The sequence below is a fragment of the Manacus vitellinus genome, unplaced genomic scaffold (assembly GCF_001715985.3).
Source record: "Manacus vitellinus isolate BGI_N305 unplaced genomic scaffold, ASM171598v3 scaffold_20_pilon, whole genome shotgun sequence".
Taxonomy (NCBI): Eukaryota; Metazoa; Chordata; class Aves; order Passeriformes; family Pipridae; genus Manacus; species Manacus vitellinus.
In genome coordinates, this window is record NW_021939471.1 from 12,179,583 (window position 1) to 12,202,834 (window position 23,252).

The 23,252-nt window shown below is 37.7% G+C and overlaps 1 protein-coding gene across 12 annotated transcripts in view; it reads left to right on the top strand.

Annotated features, from left to right (window-relative positions):
* The window catches only part of ZNF385B (zinc finger protein 385B), a 164,285-nt gene extending 142,234 nt beyond the window's left edge, over positions 1 to 22,051 (top strand). For all 12 annotated transcript variants that reach the window (XM_008931072.2, XM_018071945.1, XM_018071940.1 and 9 more), the window contains 4 exons: positions 16,294 to 16,539; positions 17,597 to 17,775; positions 18,870 to 18,971; positions 20,589 to 22,051. In XM_008931072.2, the coding sequence (XP_008929320.2) occupies positions 16,294 to 16,539; positions 17,597 to 17,775; positions 18,870 to 18,971; positions 20,589 to 20,807 (746 nt within the window). In that variant the 3' untranslated portion in view covers positions 20,808 to 22,051. The remainder of the gene's footprint in view (positions 1 to 16,293; positions 16,540 to 17,596; positions 17,776 to 18,869; positions 18,972 to 20,588) is intronic.
* Positions 22,052 to 23,252: the final 1,201 nt, after the last annotated feature.

The following is a 23,252-nucleotide window of genomic DNA, read 5'->3' on the forward strand; positions in this document are numbered from 1 at the left end:
TCATCATCTTTTTACAAACTCCATCATCTGTCTGGAGCTGTCTCTTGTTCTCTTGTTTCCTTTGCCTAACTGTGAGGTCTGAATTGAATTAATTTTTTTCTTTTCTGTACAATATATCTAAAATCTACATTCAGTTTTTGATTAATATAACCAATCAGAAGGGGAACCTTCTCTTGATTTTTTAATTGCCCTGCTTTGACAGTGTATTGTTTTATACTATTAATTGCTCTCTACTAATTAGACAGATTACCATCTGTGTCTGTTGGATTTTACCACTGCAAGTGTTTCTACACTAAAAATTAATCACAGTGGCAGTTTAGTTAAACACTTTCTTCCCATTAGGAGAACAGTGGGATTCTCTGTGGAGAGGAGGCTCCTCAGAGCCTGTTACTGCTGTGCAGGAGATTACAGATGGGATGTTTGGGAGGAGAAAAACTTGAACCTGGAACAGCAAATTCTCTGTATATGTAGGGAAAGTTGGTCACAGAGGTGGGGAATGGCTTGAAGACTGGAGGTTTTACCAGGCTGTGGACTTGAAACAAACCATAATTTTGTTCAACTGCACTTTCCCTTACAGAGGCTATTGTTCATCTGTTCTTTAAGATATGTTTAGCTGCTTAACACAATGCTTATTGCAACAAGAGCAATCACATGTTTCTTCTGGGACTTGGTGGGATTTTGGTTTTTTTGCCTTGGAGAAAATTAACTGATGCAATTTTTTTCTGAATATTTTAATACAGCTTTCATTCTCTGAGAAATGGATTATTACAATGTATTAACTGTTCAGGAATATTTTCATTTTCCTTAAAAGATATTTAATACTGAGAGTTTCAGTTCATGTCTGTATTTGTAGTCTTGTTTTTTTTATCCTGATTTCCAGAGGAAATGAGACTTACATCATCTATCCTTGTCTTTGTTTTCTATGGCTCTGTCTTCACAACTTTGACTATATTGCCTAGTGTCAAAAGAAAAGAAAAAAAAAGACATTAGGAGATTTTAATGAAGGTCCTATAAGTTTGATGAAAATTGTCACATAAGTAAAAGAGAAGCCCTAACTTAGGATCCATCCTGAACGATGCTGCAGTTTTGCTTGGCCTGCTGGCTGGCCAGGGACTCTGCCTTCAAGGCAGAGGATTTAAAAGTGTGTAAGTGTGGTGTAACTGAAAAAATTGCATTAGAAGTGCATAAGATAAATGAAATTAAGGAAGAGAATTTAACTCCACCACTTGTGGAGCTGTTGTTTAGCCACTGTACTCTGGAGATTTTCTGAGACGTGTTCATCAAGCAGTAAATAATTTCTGCTGTCCTTTTCTTGTGTATGGAAGAGTAGAAAGAGAAACTAAACAGAGAAGACAGTTTTAAGTTCTTGTGTTCTTTTCTATCTGCTGTACTTCCATGGGTATTAGTGCAGAATGGATAGGAAATATTATAGTAAACTGATAAAACTACAATTACTATTCTCTTATTTAAATCTGCTAATAAAGAACACAACAAGCATGACTGTGATGTGCTGCCATTTTGAGTGAGGTAACGAATGATTTGGAGCTCTCCAGACATAACATTTCCTATATATTGAAATAAAATGTCAAGTTAAGTTTGCTACAGAGCCATATGGGTTCTATGGGTCAGACATAGCATGAGATCCAAAACAATTACTGGTCAGAAGTCACCACCATAGAACTTACAGAAAAAATAGTTGTTAGCTCAGCTCATGTGAGGAATCCATCAAAGGCAAAACCCAGATTCATCCAGTTCTTATCTTTTAAAATTTTTGATGCAGTGGTCTCTCTACAGCTGTTCCTTTCAACTTGAGAAATGTGACTGCTGGTAGAACTATGAGAGTTATATTAAGTTTTAAGGTCTTTTGGGATGTTTCCAGAAGAACGTAGTTTCCTGCAGACAAAAATTACCTCAGCCAAATGGAAAGGGGTGACAGTGGGACTTGATCTGAGCATGACAATGCCCACATTGTGAGAGAGTGATCTTCCCTGATAATGTTAATAATACAGTATGACTTGGAAATGGGATTTGTAAATTTACCATTGGGAAATATGTAATGATAAAGCATTGTACAGGAGTGGTACAGGTGGCTGCAACCTCAGGTAAGTGGATATTGATGGATTGAATTGCACAAGTTTGCATTCTAACGTGGTTAGGCTACTATGTGATCTTGTTTTCCAAGTTCACAACTCTTTGCTATTTAGAAAATACTTGTTTATTGGTAATTGTAAATACCACCATCCTATCCTGTTCACTCTGCAGACAGGAAGAAAATGCCACAGATTATGTGAAAAGGTTGTTGTTATCCCACTTCTTGTTGGGTCATCTCTGCTTGTCCTGATGGGTATTTGCAGATTAGAGGTGGCCATAGGGGACCCTTACATAATATGTCTCCCACACAGGAAAAGTCTGGTGATGCCTATAAAGCAATTTCACATGCTAGAAAATCATTACTGTGACACTGCAAGCCTTTTTTGTAGCTGCTTTGAGATGTGGTTACAGAACAGCTGTGTTAAGAGCACTGGGAGTTGCTCTTTCCTGTGGGTCTGTGGTCGGTTGATCCTGGATGATGGTGCATTCTGGATCCTGGTGGGCTGGATGCCAAGTGCCCCCCAAAGCCACTCTGTCACTCCCCTCCTCAGCTGGGCAGGGGAGAGAATATATAACCTAAGGTTCATGGGTTGAGCTCTGTCAAACATAAGGGAAGTTTCTAGCAGCTTCTCGCAGAAGCCACCCCTGTAGCCCTCCCACTACCAAAGCTTAGCCACACGAACTCAGTACAGTGGCAAAGATTTCCTTCCCTCACTGTGGAAGCCCAGAATTTTCTGGGTGGCTACACAGAAGTATATGTATATATATATGGCATTGCTTTAGAAAAGGGCAGGGCTAATAACCAGTACATAGCGTAGTTTAGAATATTTAAAGTGTGGTTTAAATATAGCTCTAAAAATGCAATAGAAGATGGTGTCTGTGATCCCAGGTTAGCACAGTCTAGGTGCTTGCAGTGATGAGTCCTTTAGGAATGAATATAATAATAAATGGATTTAAGTATCACTGTTTACTTATCAAGCAAAGAGGAATTCTTTGATCATACTTCCAAATCAAAATAAATAGTTCAAAATGAAGCAGACAGATGATGTGGTATCACCTTTTTTGCATTTTGCTTTGATATGAAAATCAGGAAGTTACTCTAACTTTTAAACTACTCAAGAGTCAAAACCATATTTCAGATTATAAAAGGTTTTTTTTTTTTCTGTCTTTGATCTATTCACTGAATGCTCTCTCTGCCCTGCGCCTGTTTGTGAAATGATAGGTATGGGCATTTCAAGTTCAGTCCTTGTTCAAATAAGAGCAGAAGGCTCTGCTTCTTGGGACTTAGTAGGTACAGATAGACCCTTTGGATGCTCTATGAAACCCCCTTTTTGTTCAGCTGGTACAGGAACAGGCAACACTACCCTCCTAACTAGGCCAAATGCTAGAACCTGTTTCAAATCCTGACCCTTCAAGGCAGCTGCAACAAGCAGCACACAGTGTCATAGTGATGATGTTTCATATATGGGCAGTCCTATCTTCACCTGCTGTGTGTGGCAAGGATGGCAGGAAAGGGATGGGACTGGAAAGTTTTTTGCCAGCTTCTTGATCCTAAGCAGGTCCTGTAAGAGTTATTCCAGTCTTTACAGCTGCATAACTAAAGCTAACACTGTCATGCTGGAATGTGGTACAGTATCTGACACTGAGTGAGCTTGCTCATGGTTTGAAAATAACCTAGAGATATTGATGGACCTAATAAATACCACCTGATGTCATGTAACATATGGCAATTAGTTGGCCTATTAGACAGGACTGGCAACTCCAAGCTTTAGCAGACTTAGAAAAGTTGATCTTGAGGTCTTGTCTGTGGGTTTTAGTTCATCAAGGGCTTTCTGTGGATGTTTTGACAACAAAACTGAGTGGGTTTTCCTTTTATTCCTAAAGGAGCATGCAACATGTTGAATCACATTTGCTGGGAAAGTGTATGATGGGTTGGATTTCTCCAGCATCCCAATTGCCAATGCTGTTTATTCATCAACTACCAATGATGTGTAATGTCCCAGGAAAGGGCTCAGTTTGTATTTCACAAGTCCACTGTCAGGACACTCCCTTAGTCATTTTGCTTTCATTGCTTATTTTAGAAAGCTTTCTGCCAATGCTTAAGTTCTAAACTTTTCCATATGCATCTCTCTAGTTGGTATCATCCTAAGAATGATACCAATCTCTTAACAAAATCCCTTTTCACCTTAACATTTGTTTCCATTTGTCACCTTGTTTTCTACTCATTTTAAAGGAATGGTTTGTTTACATAGTTCTAATAAACTGTTTTTAGATAATCCTTCAGAAGGAGCTAAGAGCCAGAAACACAGAGGTTCCACAGCTAACCTGTTGTCTTACCTGTTCTGGGAAATTCTAGGTTATTTGTCATACAGATACCATTATAAGAACCTCAAAGTTTAGGGGGTTTCTAAGGCAATTATTCTTCAATTTTTTCATTCTATATAATGTACCAAAGTCCTCCAGACCTCAAAATATGTTGTGACAAAGGTGTCAATTTTGAGGGTGGGGCAGGGATAGGGAGAGGCTCTAGGAGAGGAACACCACGAGGTGTTTGGCTTGCTATACCCAGTGTCAACATGCCCCTTTTAGAGGTTCTGTCTTATGCCCTTGAAAGATGCTTGTGCTTATGTCTAGCCTTCATCAAAAGCTACTGATGAGCCTCATCAGTTCTTCACATTTTTGCTTACATAAAGAATTCTGCTGAAGTTAGACTCTATAAAATAACCATGCATCTGTGTTTATGTGTATTCAGATAGTGCCTGCTAAGCACAGGCATATTTCTGTTAGATAAAGGTATTAGTTTACGGTCAACTAAGTAGTAAATTCAATCTGAGTCAGCTACCACAGAGAGTCATTTCAAGGGCATTTTTCATTACATGCTCTGAGGATCATAAGTTTTGTTCCCTTTTCATTCACTGTTTCACAGCCATGTGAAGACCACTCTGTATTGCTGTCTGTTGAAACTCTGCCCCCAAAATAGAGGTAAAGTCGCAGTATAGGGTTTGCTGTTTGACCACAGTGCCTTTATAGTTGATAATATAAAATATGATTAATAAATGCTCATAAATTCACCACAGATACACTGTTCCAAGTACCATATGTGTATTTACATCAGTGGCACATGTAATGCCTGTATTTGATTTAATAGTAAGTAACTTCTGGGCATTTTCTGGTAGGTAATTTCAGCGGCTGTTTCAGGAAGTTGCTGTTTGGTTTATACTCTTAGGATGAAAGGTTAGCCAGAAGAAAACTTATCAAGTCAAAGTCTATTAACAGGAAGTCATTATAATAGGTTGGATCTTTAAAGACTTTCTTCCCTTTCAGTCTTACTGTTGATACTTTTCAAAAGTGGATATTCAAGATTCATCTTTCCATGTGTGTCTTACAACCTGAATGGAAGAGCAGTCATACTGCACATTTTGGTGCTGATAAACTCCAGGAGCTCCTGGAAATCTTTGGTCTGTCTATAATAATGCTAACAAGCACCTTTCAATTTCTGCACCTCTACTGCAAGTTGGTGGTAGGTGCCATTAACTGAAGAATAAACTCTGCAGCTGACACAATTACATTGATGAGCTATTGCAATTCCTGTTCAAATTGGAAAAGGTCAATCTTTTCTCTCTTCAGTGGTTATATCAATCAGAAATGCATGCAAGCAGGATTTTGTTTTGAAGGAATGGTAAACTTTTCCTGCTGTAAAGTAAACATAAGCTTTGGATCAAAATACATTGTATTATGAAATAAGACTCTTTTGGATGCCGGTGCATTCATGTGTCCTGTATCATTATATACCTCTATTACGTATTCAAGTTTTTAGAAGTTGAGTCTCATAGCATTTTTTTATTAGCATCCATAAAATTATACAAAGTTTTGTTTTTTTGGGAGGAGAGGTAAAGATACATTTCTTATAGTATAAAAATTATTTATACAAACATTAGGCTACTCATTATTTCCTTATTACTTGTTTTCAAGGAGAGTGAAAATATTTTGATGTTTGTTAGACAAGTTATATTTAAAATGCAATTTATTTGTCAAATCTTGAGGGCATGACTGAATACTCACAGTCCTCAGGCAAACCTTCTACAGAAGTTGGGGAGAATGAACAATTATAGATGTCATTTAACCAAAATGAAGATGAGTGTTTCATAGCTGACTTCAGTGGCAGTTCTGCTTGGGCAAGTACTGAGTAAGTAGTTCAGCCCATGCCTACAGTTTGTCAGTTCTCCTTGACTCTGTTATTCAGAGACTCATAAATTTTGTATTGAGTTCCAACGCACTTCAGCATCTGTGGGTAGAGTTTTAAGTTTTTTGGTTTGTACAAACAGCAAGTGAAATGTGTTTCTAGTAATGTATTTCAGATTCATAAATGGATGAGCCAGTGTTATAGTTGAGAAGATGAACCAAGACTATATAGAAGTGAAGGATGTCTGGGCAGAATACAGTATGTTTGTTGAAAGTTATTTTTCTAAGCATTCCTACATTATTAAAAAGTTTAAAAGACAATGCAATAGTATAGAAAGTTTGCATTCCAGGACCTCTAAAAAAAAAATGTCTGGAATGCGAGTATAAAATATTTTCAAAATAATAGATGTCTGGTGTCAGAAAGAGATAAGTGTCTAACTAGCAAAAATAATTTACTCTTACCCAGAGGAGAGTCACACTTTGTAATAGCAGATCTTATACTGTATTTCAAGCTTGGCTCACGCTGTATTATAATTTTCCAACTTGCAGATTTTTCCATTTCAGCCAAAACAGACTGGCATAGCTCAGAAAAGCTGAAAGTAAATTTACCTAGCTATACAACAACGGGACCCAGGAAGACTAAGCTTTTGGGTGGTCTCACATTATGGATACTCTTTAAATTAACATTCACACTTGCTAGCTGTGTTTTAGATCCACCTTGTTTCCAGCACCATAGTGCTCCTTATCTTGATGAGTTTTATGAACAAACTTCTAGTGAGAGTTTTCTCAACCTATCAATGTGTCACTGAGAAAGTAGATGTTGGTACTATACACTAGGAAATTACTCTGAATTGGTGTTTGTAGACAAGTTGATTTTCTCTGGAAGTAACATGCTGCATTCACCATAATTATCTGTTCACCCTATTAAGTCTAAAAACTGGGGTGGGAGAAGGGGGAGGAGGGGACAGAGAAGCTGGGACTGGTAATAATCTCTTTACAGATGAGGAAAAGACAAGTCTGATATAACCTGCATTCTGTAAAAAATGGTTGAAGACAAGCAGGTGACATGGAGACGCTACACCAATTGCCTTAAGTGAGTGTTAAAAGTTAGTTTGTTTTCTCCAGAAATACTACATACACTCCTGCATTTTGGCTAACAGTGCAAAATCAACCCTTCTTATTCCTCTTGCTTTTGCACAGAGAAATTGCATTGTGTTGAAATATTAAATAAGAGTTTTTTTGAAATGTGAATGCCCTTTTTCGATACCTAACAATTTTTGCATAGTTATTTTGCTATATGCTTTTTATGTGCATGCCAAAATACCTTTTTTTTTGTTGCTTTTTTTCGTCCGCCCTGGTGAGTGCATACAGATTTTTCTTGATCTTAGTCTGTAAAACAGATCTAAAACACCAGCCAGCCAACCTAAACCAATCCCCTAAGAATCTCAAACTGTGCAAGGAATTGATTAAAAATCATAGGCAATACAGCAGGATCATCTCAGACACTCTGGTAATTGGAGCAGCAGGCATTCTCAGTTCAGAAAGGTGTACAAATAGGTACAGAAATAGATTTTGCAGGGCAGGGTTTCACACTTGCAGAACTATGTGTACTTCTGAATATTTTCTAGTTCTCATCAATCCACTTTCATAAAAATTAAAACCATTCAAAATTGCAAACCTTTGTAACATTACATCTTTAATCTGATCAGTTACAAACATTTTTGTACTCTGAAAAAAACACAACTTCCTTTGTAAGAGTCTTTGGTACACCAGATCAGAAATAAAGTACCTAAAAAATTGTCAACATCACTGCTGTACCGTAGCCATACAAGCAATACTTCTGAAGTGAAAAAAGATAGCTTTGGCTCAGCCCGTTGGAGAGAAGTGATGCAGTTAATCAAATAATCAGTCTAGCTACCAAGTTCACCTATTATTGCACAGCCATCCAGACATTTCCTGATGTAGCTTCAGTATCTTGAGAAAACATGTTGTAGCTTATTTCAGGGCACATTTGTGTTTGAGATGAAAAGCTTTATATTTATAGTTTTTATTTGTTTCTCATCTTTGTATAGAGAGAAAATTAGTTCTCTTTAGAATGTGACAAACAGATTTATTTCATTATGTAAAACTTAGCTGTTTTTCGCACAGCCTGAAGTGCAAGAAAAAAGATTTTACAAAAAGTAAAGGTAACCAAAGGGTTAATAGATACTCTGTGCTGTCTGATTTGAATGTAGGTTTGCAGTGGAATTTTTCTAGAACAGAGCCCTATGGGTTTTTCAGCCTCATTTCTCAGTAGACTGCACAACTGGTGAGAAAGTAGGTATTTTGTCTGACAGCCATTAGAGCCTCATTATTCAGCAAGTGTGGAGATAAAACAAAAAAGATTTTAAAATACCTTATCAAACTTAGCTAACTCTGTCTTAATGAGTGTCAAAAAATAACCTAATGCTCTTTGTTATTTGTTTTGTTGGGGTTTTTTTGAGTGATGCTGAGATGCAGGTCAGAGTACTTAAAATGCTGTAAAGGTTGTGACCATTAATGACTTAATTGCTCTCCTGCTATTGTCTTTATGGCATGTTACTCATAGTGTTCATCTTCTTCATAAGAAGTAATTGTGTGTGTGCTTTATTCCTCTGTAGTAGTGTGAACCAGAATAAGGTAAGACTTTCTGTGAAGAACAAGATTTTGAAACTTGCTTTTCTTACTGGAACTATTGTCTGACTTTCTATTCAGTAGCTTTTCTGCTAATAGATTGAAGGAGGCCCTTCTTGTCATCTTATTAATTCACTCATTGATCATCTTCTCCCTCCATATCTTATTTCAGGGCAAAGAGATGTAGAGCAGCTATTGTTTCCAGTATAATGACTTGAGGATGTTCCCTGTCCCCCAACCTGTGTTCCAGGGTAGATCATAAGGTTTGGTTAGGCAGTACTACAAGTACAGTGTGACTAAATAAGTTTTCCCCACCTTGATTTTAATTTGGTTTGGTTTCTTAATGTCTCCCTTAATTACATTCAACCAGGCTTGTGATCTCTTTGTCTGTGATCTCTCTACTTTTAATGTTTTTGTTTTGAATGCTGCAAATTTTGTTATAATATTTCTGTGGTACAGGTAAAGCTACTGATTTTTTCCCTCCAAATTTATGTCCTTCACTTTCAAAGCTCTCTATACCTTTGTATGTCTTCTGTAATATATTTCAAAATGCTGTCTTGCACCTACCACCCATCAACCATTAAAAACAGCTTCCAAAACAGCTTCCTGCTTTTCCTGGGCCTATTTGTGAAGAGTTCTCTGCAATTAGCTGCCAAACTTCCTTCTGTTATTCTCAACTGTGAAAATTTCTCTTTCACTGTGATGGACAGAAAAACAGAAAAAAACTTGTGAGAAGTTTGACTGCCACACCAGTGCCCGTGTTAGTTGTTCTGTCTCTGTGATTTCATACCTATCTGTCTGCAGCTGTGATCTCTGCTCTTAAACTGAACATCACTTGGTCTGGGGGCCACCTTCTTGTTTTGTGTGCAGAAAGCTTAGAACAGAGAGGTCAAACACTACATTTGAGTAATATCAAGTAACTCACCTCTCTTCAGCATCGTCATAAAGAAGTGTAGGAAAAAGAATATAGTGGGAAATGTGTCACTTTTTAGATTTGTGTCAGATGTGCCAAGTATTTAACATTTAAATTTAAACTGAGAATTTTATTTTTCAATAGACACACTTTTACTTTGTGTTTATTGATGCCAGTTTAGCTACAGTGATAAACTTTTCAGAAAAATCTCTTGGATTGTCTACCACTGTAATTAATGCAACTGATTTTACCTTTCCCACACAGTCGATCAGGGAAAGAGCATGTAATACAATCGGCTGGCAATCTCATTGATTTCCTTGTCCCATTCTGTGACCACTGTGGGCTTCAAAGGTTGTTTAATGCAGCCCAATATTCACAAGCATATTTGAAGCTGTTGAAATTATAGGGAGAACCTGAAAATCTGTTTTACTCACAGCTTTACCAGTTTTGGAGATATGTTCGTTTTATTCTCTAAAATCAACACTTCAAACTAATAGTAGGTCCCTGTAGAACAATTTATGTGAACTCAAGGCTATCATAAGACAATCTTCGCACCACACTTTCAATATCCCATAAGTAAAACATGAATGTCTCCTTTCAGAAATCACTTTTGGTTTTAGTTACCATAGGAAGTGACAGAGTCAGAAGTTAATTGAAAGTGTTTAGAATCATCAGGTTGCTCATGTTTTTAAAAAGTTCTTTCAGTAGTGATGTGGTATTGTAACATACCAGCATAAACAAGGCTGATTGAAACAAAGGCTTTTCGCCTAACTGTGCGTCATTTCTGCTCACCAGTTGTATAGCCTTGATGACCATGCTGTGATTGAGTTACACAGTAAATTATTTTGTTGCTGTGTTTCCCTAGCAGAGCAACAAAATTACGTGGCTGGTTTAGGTTGGAAATTGCACTGAAAATTGCATGGCTCTTTCCTTCGTGTTTTTCAAGAAGAAAAGAAGCACAAGTGTTTACTACTTCCTTACCTCTGCGACAGAGAATAATAAACATCTTACTGCCAAAAATAATTTGTCCATTATGCTCTCTTCTAACTTGGCAATGTATTCTGTTGTGTGAGCAGGTAAAAGGAATATAAAACCAGATTTCTATATCTAGGATGGCAAATGAGCAAATCTCTCAAAAGAGCCTCAGTGTAGAGTTGTAGAGCAGCCATAGCCACTTTACAGTGTCTGTGCTGCCCTTTTGCTGTACTTTGTGTATGGCTGCCATTCAGTGCCTGAAGCTGGGGCACGCAGAAAAGGACCTGGCACAAGGAAAGGTGGGAAGCTGAACCCTGGCAGTGGGTGGTGATAAGCATGGCATGGTCTCTTCCTGGTGGGGAGCCTCCTCCATCGCAATCAGGGCTGTGCTGGACAGCTGTTCTCTATCCCAGGATCCTTCACTGTCTGCATGCTCAGCTTTCAGCACAAGTCGTGGGCAATGGTCCCAGTTTCTGGTGGAGAAGAGAAGCAGGCAGGTGCAAAGCTATACTTTTCATCACATGCAGATACACACACAATATTTTCAGTAATTGAAATATTATGTCTTCTGTTACTGTTACAGTAAGAGCAAGTTTATTTATTTATTATATACTGGCAGAAAATTTACATGACAGTTTTGTAAGGGTTATTAGGACCATAGCCGAACTTCATATCTAAAAGATTTTAGAATACGTATTGGAAAGGGTTCTTGCAAGTGTATCATGTATCATGTGTACCTTGGATAATCTTTTAATTCCAGCTGCTATTCGAATAAGCTGTTGTGGAACAGAAGTTTATTGCAAAGTTATTTTGTATATCATCAATGATAACTGTGCAGATAGGCGTGTTGTGGGGTGTTAGTAGCAATGGATATTATTGATACAGAAAAACTTGTTCCATTGACATTCTAGATTTATTAATGAGATTTAGAATTCTCATTGTTTTTATTTTTATCAAGAATGTAAATTCTGAGTTAAGGATTTGAATTTTAAGTAACTTTTTTGTTGAAAATAGCATGTATGATATCATCAGGAAGTCCAAATTAGAACTTCTTCCTAACAGGCGCCAAATCATCACTCTCACTCCAAAAGGTCTATTTCCTGGCTATAGAAATCAATGCCTATAGGCACAATTTAGTATGGTATGAGATAATTGTAAAATATATATTTATAACATGTAAATATATATATGTTATAAAATCGTAAACACTTCACACAAATCACAAAGTAAAATAAGTACAGTCTCTTAAAGGTGCCTTATAAACCAAACTGCTTAATGGAATGGTTAGTAAGATTAAAAAATATCTATTTACTTTCTTCATGGCTTGCATTGATCACTGAACTGTGAGCTGGGGCAGAGTGCTCATATTCATTTTTTTACCAGGAAAGAAAATAATTGAATAGAGGAGACGGAGGTTGTTTGTCATTGGGAAGAAGTTTTACAGTAACATTTTTGCCCCTTTTTGGGCTAGGAAGTAAAACCCCTTCACTTAGCTGGACTAGGACTCCAGCATTAATAGGTAGGTCCTATGAATTGTGCCATAGCAACTGTAGTGAGAGTCGTGTGACCTGCAAAGGTTGGTAAGTCAGTCCAGCTGGTCTTCTATTGGGAGGCAGAACTTGTAGATTTGAACCTGTCAAGTGTTATCATACAGTGTCCTGACCTTGGTACATATAGTCAAAGTGACTGGTCAGATTGAATTTTAACATGGAGCTGACACAAGCATGAGTCAAACAAGCAGAAATACATGAAATAAACTTCAAAGCAGAATTAAAACAATGTAATGGGTGACAAAAGCATGATATTACTGAGCCCAAAGCAATACTTAATTAGCTTGCTTTAGGTTTTTTCCCTGGGCTCTACTTCAAAATAAATTCAGGCTTCAGTAAGAACCTGAGTCATCAATTTACTTTTCTGGAATCTTGAAGAAAAGGAAGACTTAATTTAAAGACAAGAATTTAACACAGATGAAGTATGGCTTTTTTAAATGGAAAAGGAACGTAGTCAGATACAGTGCAACAGTACAAATTAGATTTTAAATTAACCTCTTGCACGTGAGTTTTGATGTGAGTATTTCAACCTGACCTGATACAGATTGAATCACAGCTACTGCTTTCAGGGAAGAGGCTTCTATTGCCATGGTCTAATGCTTCCAGCTGTGCTCATGCAGCAGAAGCTGCTGTGTCAGTGGTCTAGGGCAGGATGGACTCACTTCTGCACTCATTTGGGCTCTTGCTCTGTTGGTCTCAGCCCAGGTGGAGATCAGAGCAAGTTTGAGCCTATTCTCAATAATACTTGCCTTCAGAAATAGCAAGAGGACTATAATCCTACAGCTGTATTTCACCATCCACATGTATTTTATAAGATGATTATCGTTTGGAAATATGGCATGCAGCCATTAACAGTTACATTTTTTGCTTTCTGAGTGCAGATATTATTTGTTAGCTCTGTGCTATAAGTAGAAAAAAAAAGAATAATCTTCTTTCTGGTTTGTATATACATGCAATTTGCATTTCCTGTGCTTTGCATGATTGAATACTTGGCATTTCTGTCTCACACATAAAACTTTAAGTAATGGTGTTTTGAATTCTGTGGATTGAAAACAATAAGCTGTTATCAAAAGCCCATTTGGAGAAGTGCAATTTTCTGATTTTAGAAGCCAGGAAAACCCAGTTCTGGCCCCACTGCAGTGACAAATATGCACTTAGCTCTGTGTACTTTCTGTGGGAGTTAAACTGTATAATAACCTTACAATTATGATCTTTGAAGATGTTCTGCATTAAACATTTAGAATGGTGGAAGGAAACATTAATTCATAGAGGGGCGTATGTCTCTCCTTATACATCCCCATCGATGAAGAGCTTATTTGCTTCAGGAAGCTTTCCAAATGATGGAGTTATTATGTGAACTGAGGTTCTTTCCAAAAGCTGCGATACTGGCAGAATTGAGCCCAGCTGGATGCTGGTAACTTATCTCTAGTTTTCTGGAAGTTTCTTGTTAGTTTGTTACACATTGTATACTCTGGAATTGCTTTGTATTATAAATAGTGAAAACACTGTAAATCCAGGGAATATAAAACCCTACATACTACATCAGCTGGTGGCCAGCTAGGTGAGAAATGAAATCTGTAATTTTTCAATCAGCTGTTAAATTCAACATTGGAAAACCATCAGTCTGTGATGGTAATTGGTGACCTGCGTAAAATGGATCTTCTTCTGTGTCTTGGGATCTCACTCTGCAGGCACTCGATGGCGAAACAAAGAAATAAAAATCTGCTCCCTCTTGTTGTGGTCAGTGAGAACAGTGCAGGCAGGGGCTGCAGGCAGGAGTGTGAGCGTGTGCTCGCAGCACGGGGGTGTCTCTCAGGCCAGGGGTCTGCCTTGCACCCATCATCTGCTGTTCCTGCTGCCCCCTGCCATCTACTCTCTCACTCACTGCAGGAGATGACTTCTACCTCTAGGAGATGTTTCAAAAGCACTGAGTTTTTATGCTTACATTAAAAAAAATATATGGGAAACAAAAATCCAAACCCAAACCAGAAGTGTAGTCAGTAGTGTAGCATACAGCTTGCAGTTCTGCAGGTGTATTTTTCTTTTAAGGCCTGAAATGCAAAATACTGAGGAACGTTCCTTTATTCCACTCAGGTTTGCATATGTCCTGGTGTTGTGCCTTTTGCAGTCTGGCATAATATTGCATACAACAAGAACAACAAGTCTATTTTTCTGTAATGTGAATTCGCAAATGGCAACTGTTCAGTGTGTTTCATTTGTAGATATTAGCACCTCTGAGAATTTTCCATATTGAAAACTCTTTAATTTAAAATGCTAGCAAATGCTATTTATTAAAACTGTATTTTATGAAGACTCATGGCTCACATAAAGTGTTCTAGATTTTTGCAGATGTGACTTATTACTATAGAGACTTTAAAATTGAATAACCTATGAAGTACAATTTAACATCAGTTTCTTTTGTCATACTTTATCCATCAAAATACCTTCAGAATCTGGTTTTAACATTAATTTGGTCCTAATCATAGTCTTTGTACTAGACCATTTTCATTGTTTAGTACTGTTCATATTGTGTAATTTCAAAGTATTTTTATTGCTATTTTAAAAAATAATAGTTGTTTTATTAGAATTTTTTTTCTCCTCATTTATAACAATCTAAAATTGATGTACTACAATGCTCCTCTGGGAAATACGCCAACAGCTGTGGGTTTTAGTTTCAGAATGGCTGTCCATAGATCATACACGCTCTCAAGTGTTTGTTTGAGTGGGTACAATCCTGTTTTCAGAATTCTTGGTAGCAACATTGGCCTGATACACAGAATCGTGTTAAAACAGAGTCTTGTAGCTGTAAACATAAAGTGCACGTATCCATGTTTAAAAATAAATGCTCAAAATAGAACCTAGATTTTTAAGACAGTTTAACTCTATTTAAAACTATACCAGGGGTTTCAAATGGGATATAAGTAGTTTTTAAGAGGTTGCTCTTATATAGGTGATGTATTTGCTTAGATAATAAAATTTGATTCCTGTTGTTCAGTGTGACAACTCAGTCATTTCTCATGTCCATTTTGTCAGGGTTGCTCATACCATCACCACTGCACTGTCTCCCTCTCATCCTATGTTTTTTATGGGTGGAGCTTGTTTTACTGCTGGCAACTAATACGACTTGTGGTCACAAGGCCTGCAATTGAATAGCTTAGAATGCAATGAGCTCTTGTGGACAGCACTTGTAGGGAGCATTTGAATACTGGCTCTGGCACAAAGTTCCTCTTTAGGCACAGTTGGGGCATTTAATCTCTTGCTTTGTGATTGCCATCTGCAAAATGAAGTAATACCTGCCTGTCTCGTAGGAGCACAGATGATTGACTCATGCTTGTGAAGTGATACGGGAATGCACTGAAGGCACATGAAGCCATCTGATCTACAGATATATGGGGAATTGTTCTTGGAAAAACTTAAAAATATTAGCAGCCATGTTCATGTGTGTCATGTAGTTACCATAATCAATTCCTGTAACTGAAATGAGGGATATCATGTCAAAATGGTGCTGGAGCCTTTCAGTGTCCGCCCAGTGACTTTGAGAAACTTGACCCCTTCAAAAGGCAAATATATTGTTCTTGAGAAATATTTTTGCAATACCCAGTGCAAAGCCTTGCATGTTTTTCTGAGTGCTATCCAGTCCCTAAGCCTGTCTGCCTTTGGGCTTTCTTGGGCTTCTTTCAACTGGCAATACCTGCAGCATGACAGCAACAACAGTGGCATGAATTTTTTGAAGTCATTAGTATTCACAGACAGTAACCTTAAAAACAGGAAAATTACCCCTTTTGTCAGATTACACAAAGGGGTTGCTCTCTTTTATAAAATGAAATGAATTAGGCCCCTGTTGTGTTAGGTTCACTAAATCCACAGGACTATTACTGTATGATTTTTTTTTTGTAGCATATTATTACATATGTATTTTGCTTCTTTTAGAAGATAAAGGGAAAGCAAAACCCAATAGTGCAAGTCAGCAGTCCAATACAGAAGCAGGTCCTTCTCTTCCCAAACCTGGAGTGGCAGCAGTGGCACCTTTAGCACCTGCCTCATCCACCAAGAGCACGAATGGAGCTGCTAACACAGTTACTGAGTCAGAAGAGGAAAAAGCCAAAAAACTACTTTACTGTTCATTATGCAAAGTGGCTGTGAATTCCCTTTCACAACTAGAAGCCCACAATACAGGTGAGTATCCGTATGGTACAAGTCAGTTGTGTGTTAAAATTTTTAAAATTTTTAAAATTCAGTGTAGCCACACTTCGATGAAGAATCTTTTAGTTAAAACTTACAATGTCAAGTTACAAAACCAGTTTTGTTAATGACAATTTCATGTGTGGTGTTTGATATTCTATTAGAGCACTCTAATATTTTTGACTGTCTTTCATGTACTCTGTATGTTTTTAGTTGACAAAATCCTTATAGTTCATGTTACCTAATCAGATTCCATCACACCTCCCCAATGAGGATCACAGTATGATCACAGTGGTTTCTGTAGCACTAAGGTTTCTAGAATGTCTGTTCTCCCTCTCTTTTGTATTTCATCTCACTATCACTGGTATCTGTTATTTTGCTGGCACAACTTATAATAATTATTGTTATTTCATATTTTTGGTAATTTCAGGATGGGCTCATTAGATTTCCTAGATGTCCTACAACCTTCTGATGATTGTTAGATATGCTCCCTTTAATAGGCCACAAGCAGCAATCCCTAATGTGCTCTGTCTGCTGTGTGTGCTGATGGTGTGCTGGTGATGTAAAGCTTGTTAACAAACCATTGAAGCTGGCTTTACAGCTGTAATCCATTCTTGAAATGGACAAAGCAGCCATTTCTTCTTCCAAATCAGAGGATATTTATTGAAGTATTACTCTTCCTAGGCATGTTTTGAGCGATTGCTGTGGTTCCTGTCCCGCTCTAGGCTAATATCCTTTTCTGTGATTCACTGGCTATATGGATTGTGGCAGAAGAATAAGCAGCAAACACTTGGCCATACAGTCACACACTGCTCCCAAACAGCAAGGCAGTGGTCCAGTATGTCTGTTGTTCGCTTTTTGCACAAAAAGCTTGCCTTTAAATCATGGAAGTGGGAATTACTCTGAACAAAAACAGAGTAATAATTAGTCCCAATTTGTGGTGACTTTAACCATTCTGTCTTGAAGATAAATGTATTGCAAAGTCCCAAGGCTGATGGACATATTTTTATGCTGCTGATCGTGAGCTCACCTGCATCTCCTTGCCCATTAGGCTCCAAGCACAAGACTATGGTCGAGGCTCGGAACGGTGCTGGTCCCATCAAGTCTTACCCTAGGCCTGGATCCCGACTGAAGGTGCAGAACGGCAGCAAAGGGTCAGGACTGCAGAACAAGACGTTTCATTGTGAAATCTGTGATGTCCATGTTAATTCAGAAATTCAACTTAAACAGGTAGTTTGCACGTATCTAGAGCTACTTTGTTGGTTTTAGCTGTATTGCAGTATTGTAGGTGGGATGTAGGGCTACATGAAGATGTTTTGGTGAATACTAAGTGAACTTACTATTTCTTATCTGTCATCCCATAACTATTTCTAAATAGTTCATCATAGGTCAAGTTCAGCTAATTGTCTCAGCTGGGAAAAATGGGCTTGACAGTCATAAAGCAGAGGTATCAGTATCAATGAATAACATAGGAGATCTCATTTAAAAGTTTGCTGTGGTTCAAGAGAGATTTGAACTTTAGTCTCCCACATATAAGAAATTCTGTGTTGAGATTCCCTGAATTCCTCCTTCAGTGCTGTTTCAGTCTGCTGGAATACTTTTTAATGCTATATGAGAGGGAAAATGTGACTCAGATCTATTTGTTTGGGACAGTCAGCAGGAGGGTAATACTACAGATACGTTTGAATTGTGTAGAACAATGTTATCATTAACAGTGTAGCTGTATGAACATGCAACTCTTCTCTGAGTCATTTAGCCCTGGGTTCAGTGCTGTGCTCATACAGATGTAGTGTTGCTGATACCCAAATGGGAATCTCTAACTGGATGGTGCTGTGCTGTGTGGATGTGTCCTCTCATTCCTTGTTATTTTAGTTAGTTCTAAGATAACATTAAATTGCATGATAGACATATCCCTGGGTAATGGTTCTTCCTTCAGCTAATATTGAATTATTTATGCAACTGAACAGCATGAACAGGATGGAAATTTACCTCCTACTTCTGAATATCCCTATGACCTAGTGCTTACAGCTCTGCCTGATTTGAAGCTCCTCAAGTGGAAAAAGGAGATACTAACAAAAATACCGATAATTTGCAGTGTCTGTCTTGGATCACAAAATACACTGTATTTGATTAGTTTCTGATTCTCTATTTGATGTGCTTCAAATTGTTATGTTTAATTTAGCAAAACTTATTTTTGCTCTCTCTAAAGAACCTACTTTATCTTACAAACAGGGGCTTAGGCATACCCTGCTGATAAATCAATTTCAAACTCAAAACCGAGAAATGTTTAAACAGCTAATTAAATGTGAGGATATTTATTTCAGCACATTTCCAGCCGAAGGCATAAGGACAGAGTTGCAGGAAAGCCTATGAAACCTAAATATAGTCCTTACAACAAACTGCAGCGCAACCCAAGTATTTTAGCAGTAAGTATTTTTATTTCTCCTCACTGTCTGTGCGAGTTTGTGACCTTGGGGACTCCCACCGCACAGAGACAGGAATATGACAGACCTGACGCTTCTGCAGCCTCTCTTCCCCCGCAGGCTGAGTCTGCACGGGGATCAGATTTGAAGATAGTTATGTATTCTGTCTGCCCAGTCAAAGGTATGCAGACAGCACTGTGAGTGTTATTTACTGCTAGGAAGAAGGGAATAATCAGCGGAATGGGGAATGAACCATGTCCCCTGTGGAAAGGTATCAGCTCTGCTGGGCTAGTGCACTTCTTGAAAGCAGCAATGGATATACTCTGTCTTTCTGCACACCTGAGATAACTCTCAGTTATGATGGATGCAGTCAGGGAAAAGGATATAGGATGTTAAGATATAAAAATACTAAGGTTCATTCTCTTCATACAGCAAAACAGAGTGCTGTGTGGATATATTAGTTGGTGCAAAAGAGTCATCAGGTGTTTAGGAGAATTGATTGCCTATCTGTATGTTCAGGCTGTCTGTCACTGGCTATCAAAACACCTGTCTTGTCTCTGTGCCCCCAGCCAATCCCTTTCATACCCGCCTGCATTTCCAGGAATCCCACAAGCTGGCTCTGCCGGTCAGCTGCAGCCAAGGTTCAGGCTGGCTTTAGCACAGCACAGTTTGTATGTTTATTTGCTTGTAAATAAAGCCTGTACTTTATTCATTAGAGAAAAGTGCTTGCCACCTATGGCAAAAAAACAATTTATAGGTCGGGAAGAGAGAAATGAGATGTATGTGTGCATGAGGAAGCATATGAAAAGCTTTTAAAAGCTGAAATATTAATATGTCTTTGTAGTTGTGTAGAGGCAAATGCAAATACTGCAGGCTTTCTCTAAGTCTCTCTGTTCGATAGGTTCTGCACATGCTAATCTTCACTTGTGTAATACATAATTTTATAATCTATTGCATAAGAAGAGACCACCAGTTATAAGGGAAGGACATGAGTATCTTTTCCCCCACAAACGTGTGATTATGGTGCAAACCATTTTCAGTGAGACCACAGTGTATATATTTCTGGTTATCTGTTTCACCACAAGCACCAGGAATGATTGTAGGTCATAAACTGAGTAATAATTATTTCAGGAAAAATTCTTTATGGTATTGATCTTAAAAAATATTTCTACTTTGAATAGAAGAGGTCTGCAGTGTCAGGTCAGAAGCTGACTGGACTAATCCAGCTTCCCATCTTGACCACTCTACTTTTCTATAATTCATTTTTGCAAGTGGAAAATTTGACTTTTGATATTGAAGTCTCAATCATGTTTTTTTTAATATTTCATGCACAATTATAATCTATATAAAGTTGTTCACTTGCAAATTATGCTTCCTTCTAAACATCAGTGTGACTGTCTCTAGACTCACGAGATTTATGTGTCTTTAAATATAGTATTTGGTTGCTTTAATTGCCTTAGGAGTAAGAGGACAATGTAGGTAGCATTTCTAAGCAGCTGACATGAGGCATCTGTGAAAAGCCACAGCATGCTCTGTCAGAGTTCACTTTTTCCCTCATGTAAAAGGAGACATGGGGAGAACTGTATTTAGATTGCTTTTTTTGTGTGTGTTTTATTCCAGGCAAAACTTGCATTCCAGAAGGACATGATTAAGCCGCTGGCACCTGCTTTCCTCTCATCTCCTCTTGCTGCAGCTGCAGCTGTTTCATCAGCTCTGTCCCTTCCTCCCCGGCCCTCTGCATCCCTGTTCCAGGCACCAGCAATACCACCAGCTCTCCTGAGGCCAGCCCATGGGCCCATCCGGGCGACACCTGCCTCCATACTTTTTGCACCGTACTAATTTATTGATGTAAAAAAGAGATAACTATGGCCAGTACAAAGGGTAAAAGGAAAGCAGCAAAGGGGTCGAGATTTTAAAATGTGTTTCTCTTTTGCAATGCCATCCAGAAGGACACCTCATCCAACCACATCATAAAATCCATCATTGATGGCAGTGCATTTTGGAGTCTAGACAACTTTCTCAGTCTCTCTTTGCCTCTATTTTTTTAATCAAAATAGTGCTATTTGCTTAAAAATTAAATTGCTCATAACATTTATACCATTAAAGATTCATGCATCTATTCATTTTTTCTTTTCTTTTTTTTTTTTAATGTATATGATGCACCTTGGAATCAAGGAACATAAAATATTTTCCTGACAGACTTGAAAACTAGGGTCTTCCTCACTCACACCTATGTAAATACTTCTCTGAAAACCAATGGGTTACAATCTAATATGGAAAAAAGTAGATGAACCAAATGCTAGATCCTGGATAACATCTCAATAAAGAATTGCATCCATTTTTTTCCATGTGTTCTTGTTGACAGGGATTGTGTGCTGTCCTAGGCCCCAGTACTGGTGTACCTTGTGTAGTATTAAAGATGTATCACATGTCTGATTTTAACATTTTTAGTTTCTGTGCAAATGTTTGAAAGCAATGCAGCGCTGAAGCTTTTAATTATTTCTTTTGTGTCACACTTGATTTAGAGAAATCAAAAATAGAAAGCCATATAACATAGAGTTAAGATTACTACTTGTTTGCTACTTTCATTTAACTTATTTTTGTTGTTTCCTCACTGGTGTTGCTAAGCAATGTTTAAAGAAAAAAAAAGCTTTTCAACTGCACATTGCCACAGCTCACATGCATTGTTCAAGAAGACAATGGATCCATGTATTTGTACGTAAATATCCTTTTTTCTTCATTTCTAACTAGTTTCCTCTGTAACGATGCTGCATAACATTGTGGCTCCCTAATGCAATAATGTACAGAACATAAAATATTTATAATTAATCATATTCTCTGTTTACTGAATATGTTGCAGTAATGCCCCACCTATCTTCTTGCTTCCCCAACCCTTTTATAAAGGTGAATCAATACACAGTACTCAGACTGAAGTCATTATGTGATAATGGGGACAACAGGTGGAAGAAAGAAAAATAAGAAGAGAATTAACTTTTAGAGCATCTTTATCAGCAATCCATAACAGTAAAATGTCTGTGTATTTTTTTAAATGTACCTTTTCAATAAAATAATAAGAAAACTGTACATGCTTATTGTGTTTTTTAATTGGTACAGAAAAAAAAAGTCTGAAACAAATTTAGCTAAAGGAGTCTTCAGGAGCAGACAAAGCATTGGAGTTGCAATAAAATATAATTACAGAACCTGTTTTTGCTTCCCATGTGTTTTAATGTCTTTTCCTCACTACAGCCTGTAATAAAATTTACTGGGGCTTTTTTGCAGCAAGACTGTAAATATTCACCACATCAGAGATTTGGAGGAAGAAGAAGCAGAGACAGGTGAGTGATTATGGTTTTATTATTGCACCACTGAAATGCTACACCATGGTTATGCTGTCACTAGTGGAGCTTAAGGATTGACTTTAAAACCAGCCTGGGCATATCTGAGACTGGAAGCAGGTCACTTTAGAGTTTTGGTCAGATAGCAGAAGGAAGAAGACAGGAGCTAGCACGCACATTGCCCAGTTGACATCACCTCTTGAACTCCTTTGATAATGTTACACTGTCTATCTGCTGATAAACTAATAGTTCCTTTAAGAAAGAGACTTTTTCATTAAAAATAAATTACCTTGTTTTACTTTCTTAAAATGTGAACTTGAACTACAAATTTTATGCTCAGAAAAGTTTTGCAAAAGAATTTGTCACATTTGTCTGAAAAAAAATAGAGCATGGTTGTTTTAAACTGCAGGAAGTGTTTCACTGTCTTTATTGATCTGGCAATAACCCAGTCAGCCTTAAGATATATCTTTTGAACCTTTCACCTTGAGTAAGTGAGGTACTGCACTATTCATTCATGCTTGGTTGGACATTAAATCTCCTCAGCTGTCAGCTTCTGGCGACAGTGGTCATGATTTTCCTACTGTGGCTAGAATGTTTTTTAAATGTTTCTTTTTTCTTAACATAGTTGTCTCAAGTGCCAACTTCAGCATTCTTAAGTATTTATTGGAATGACCAGCATTTCAGGTAAAGCTATTTTTTTTGCATGTCTAGAATTCTTAGATATTACAATGTTTTATTATTAAAGTAACATTTTAGAAATGTTTCTATTTCTTTTAGTTTCATATCTGTATTTATGTGTATTGATAGAGTACTGTGCTGCATGCTGGATGCCTACTGAGCACCAGAAGTGGAAGAGGCCAAACTAAGACTTTTGCCTTTTAAAGGCTGCAGCTGAGGGAGATATCCCAGGACAGGGAAAAGGACAACTTTATGCCTGTCTTCCAAAATG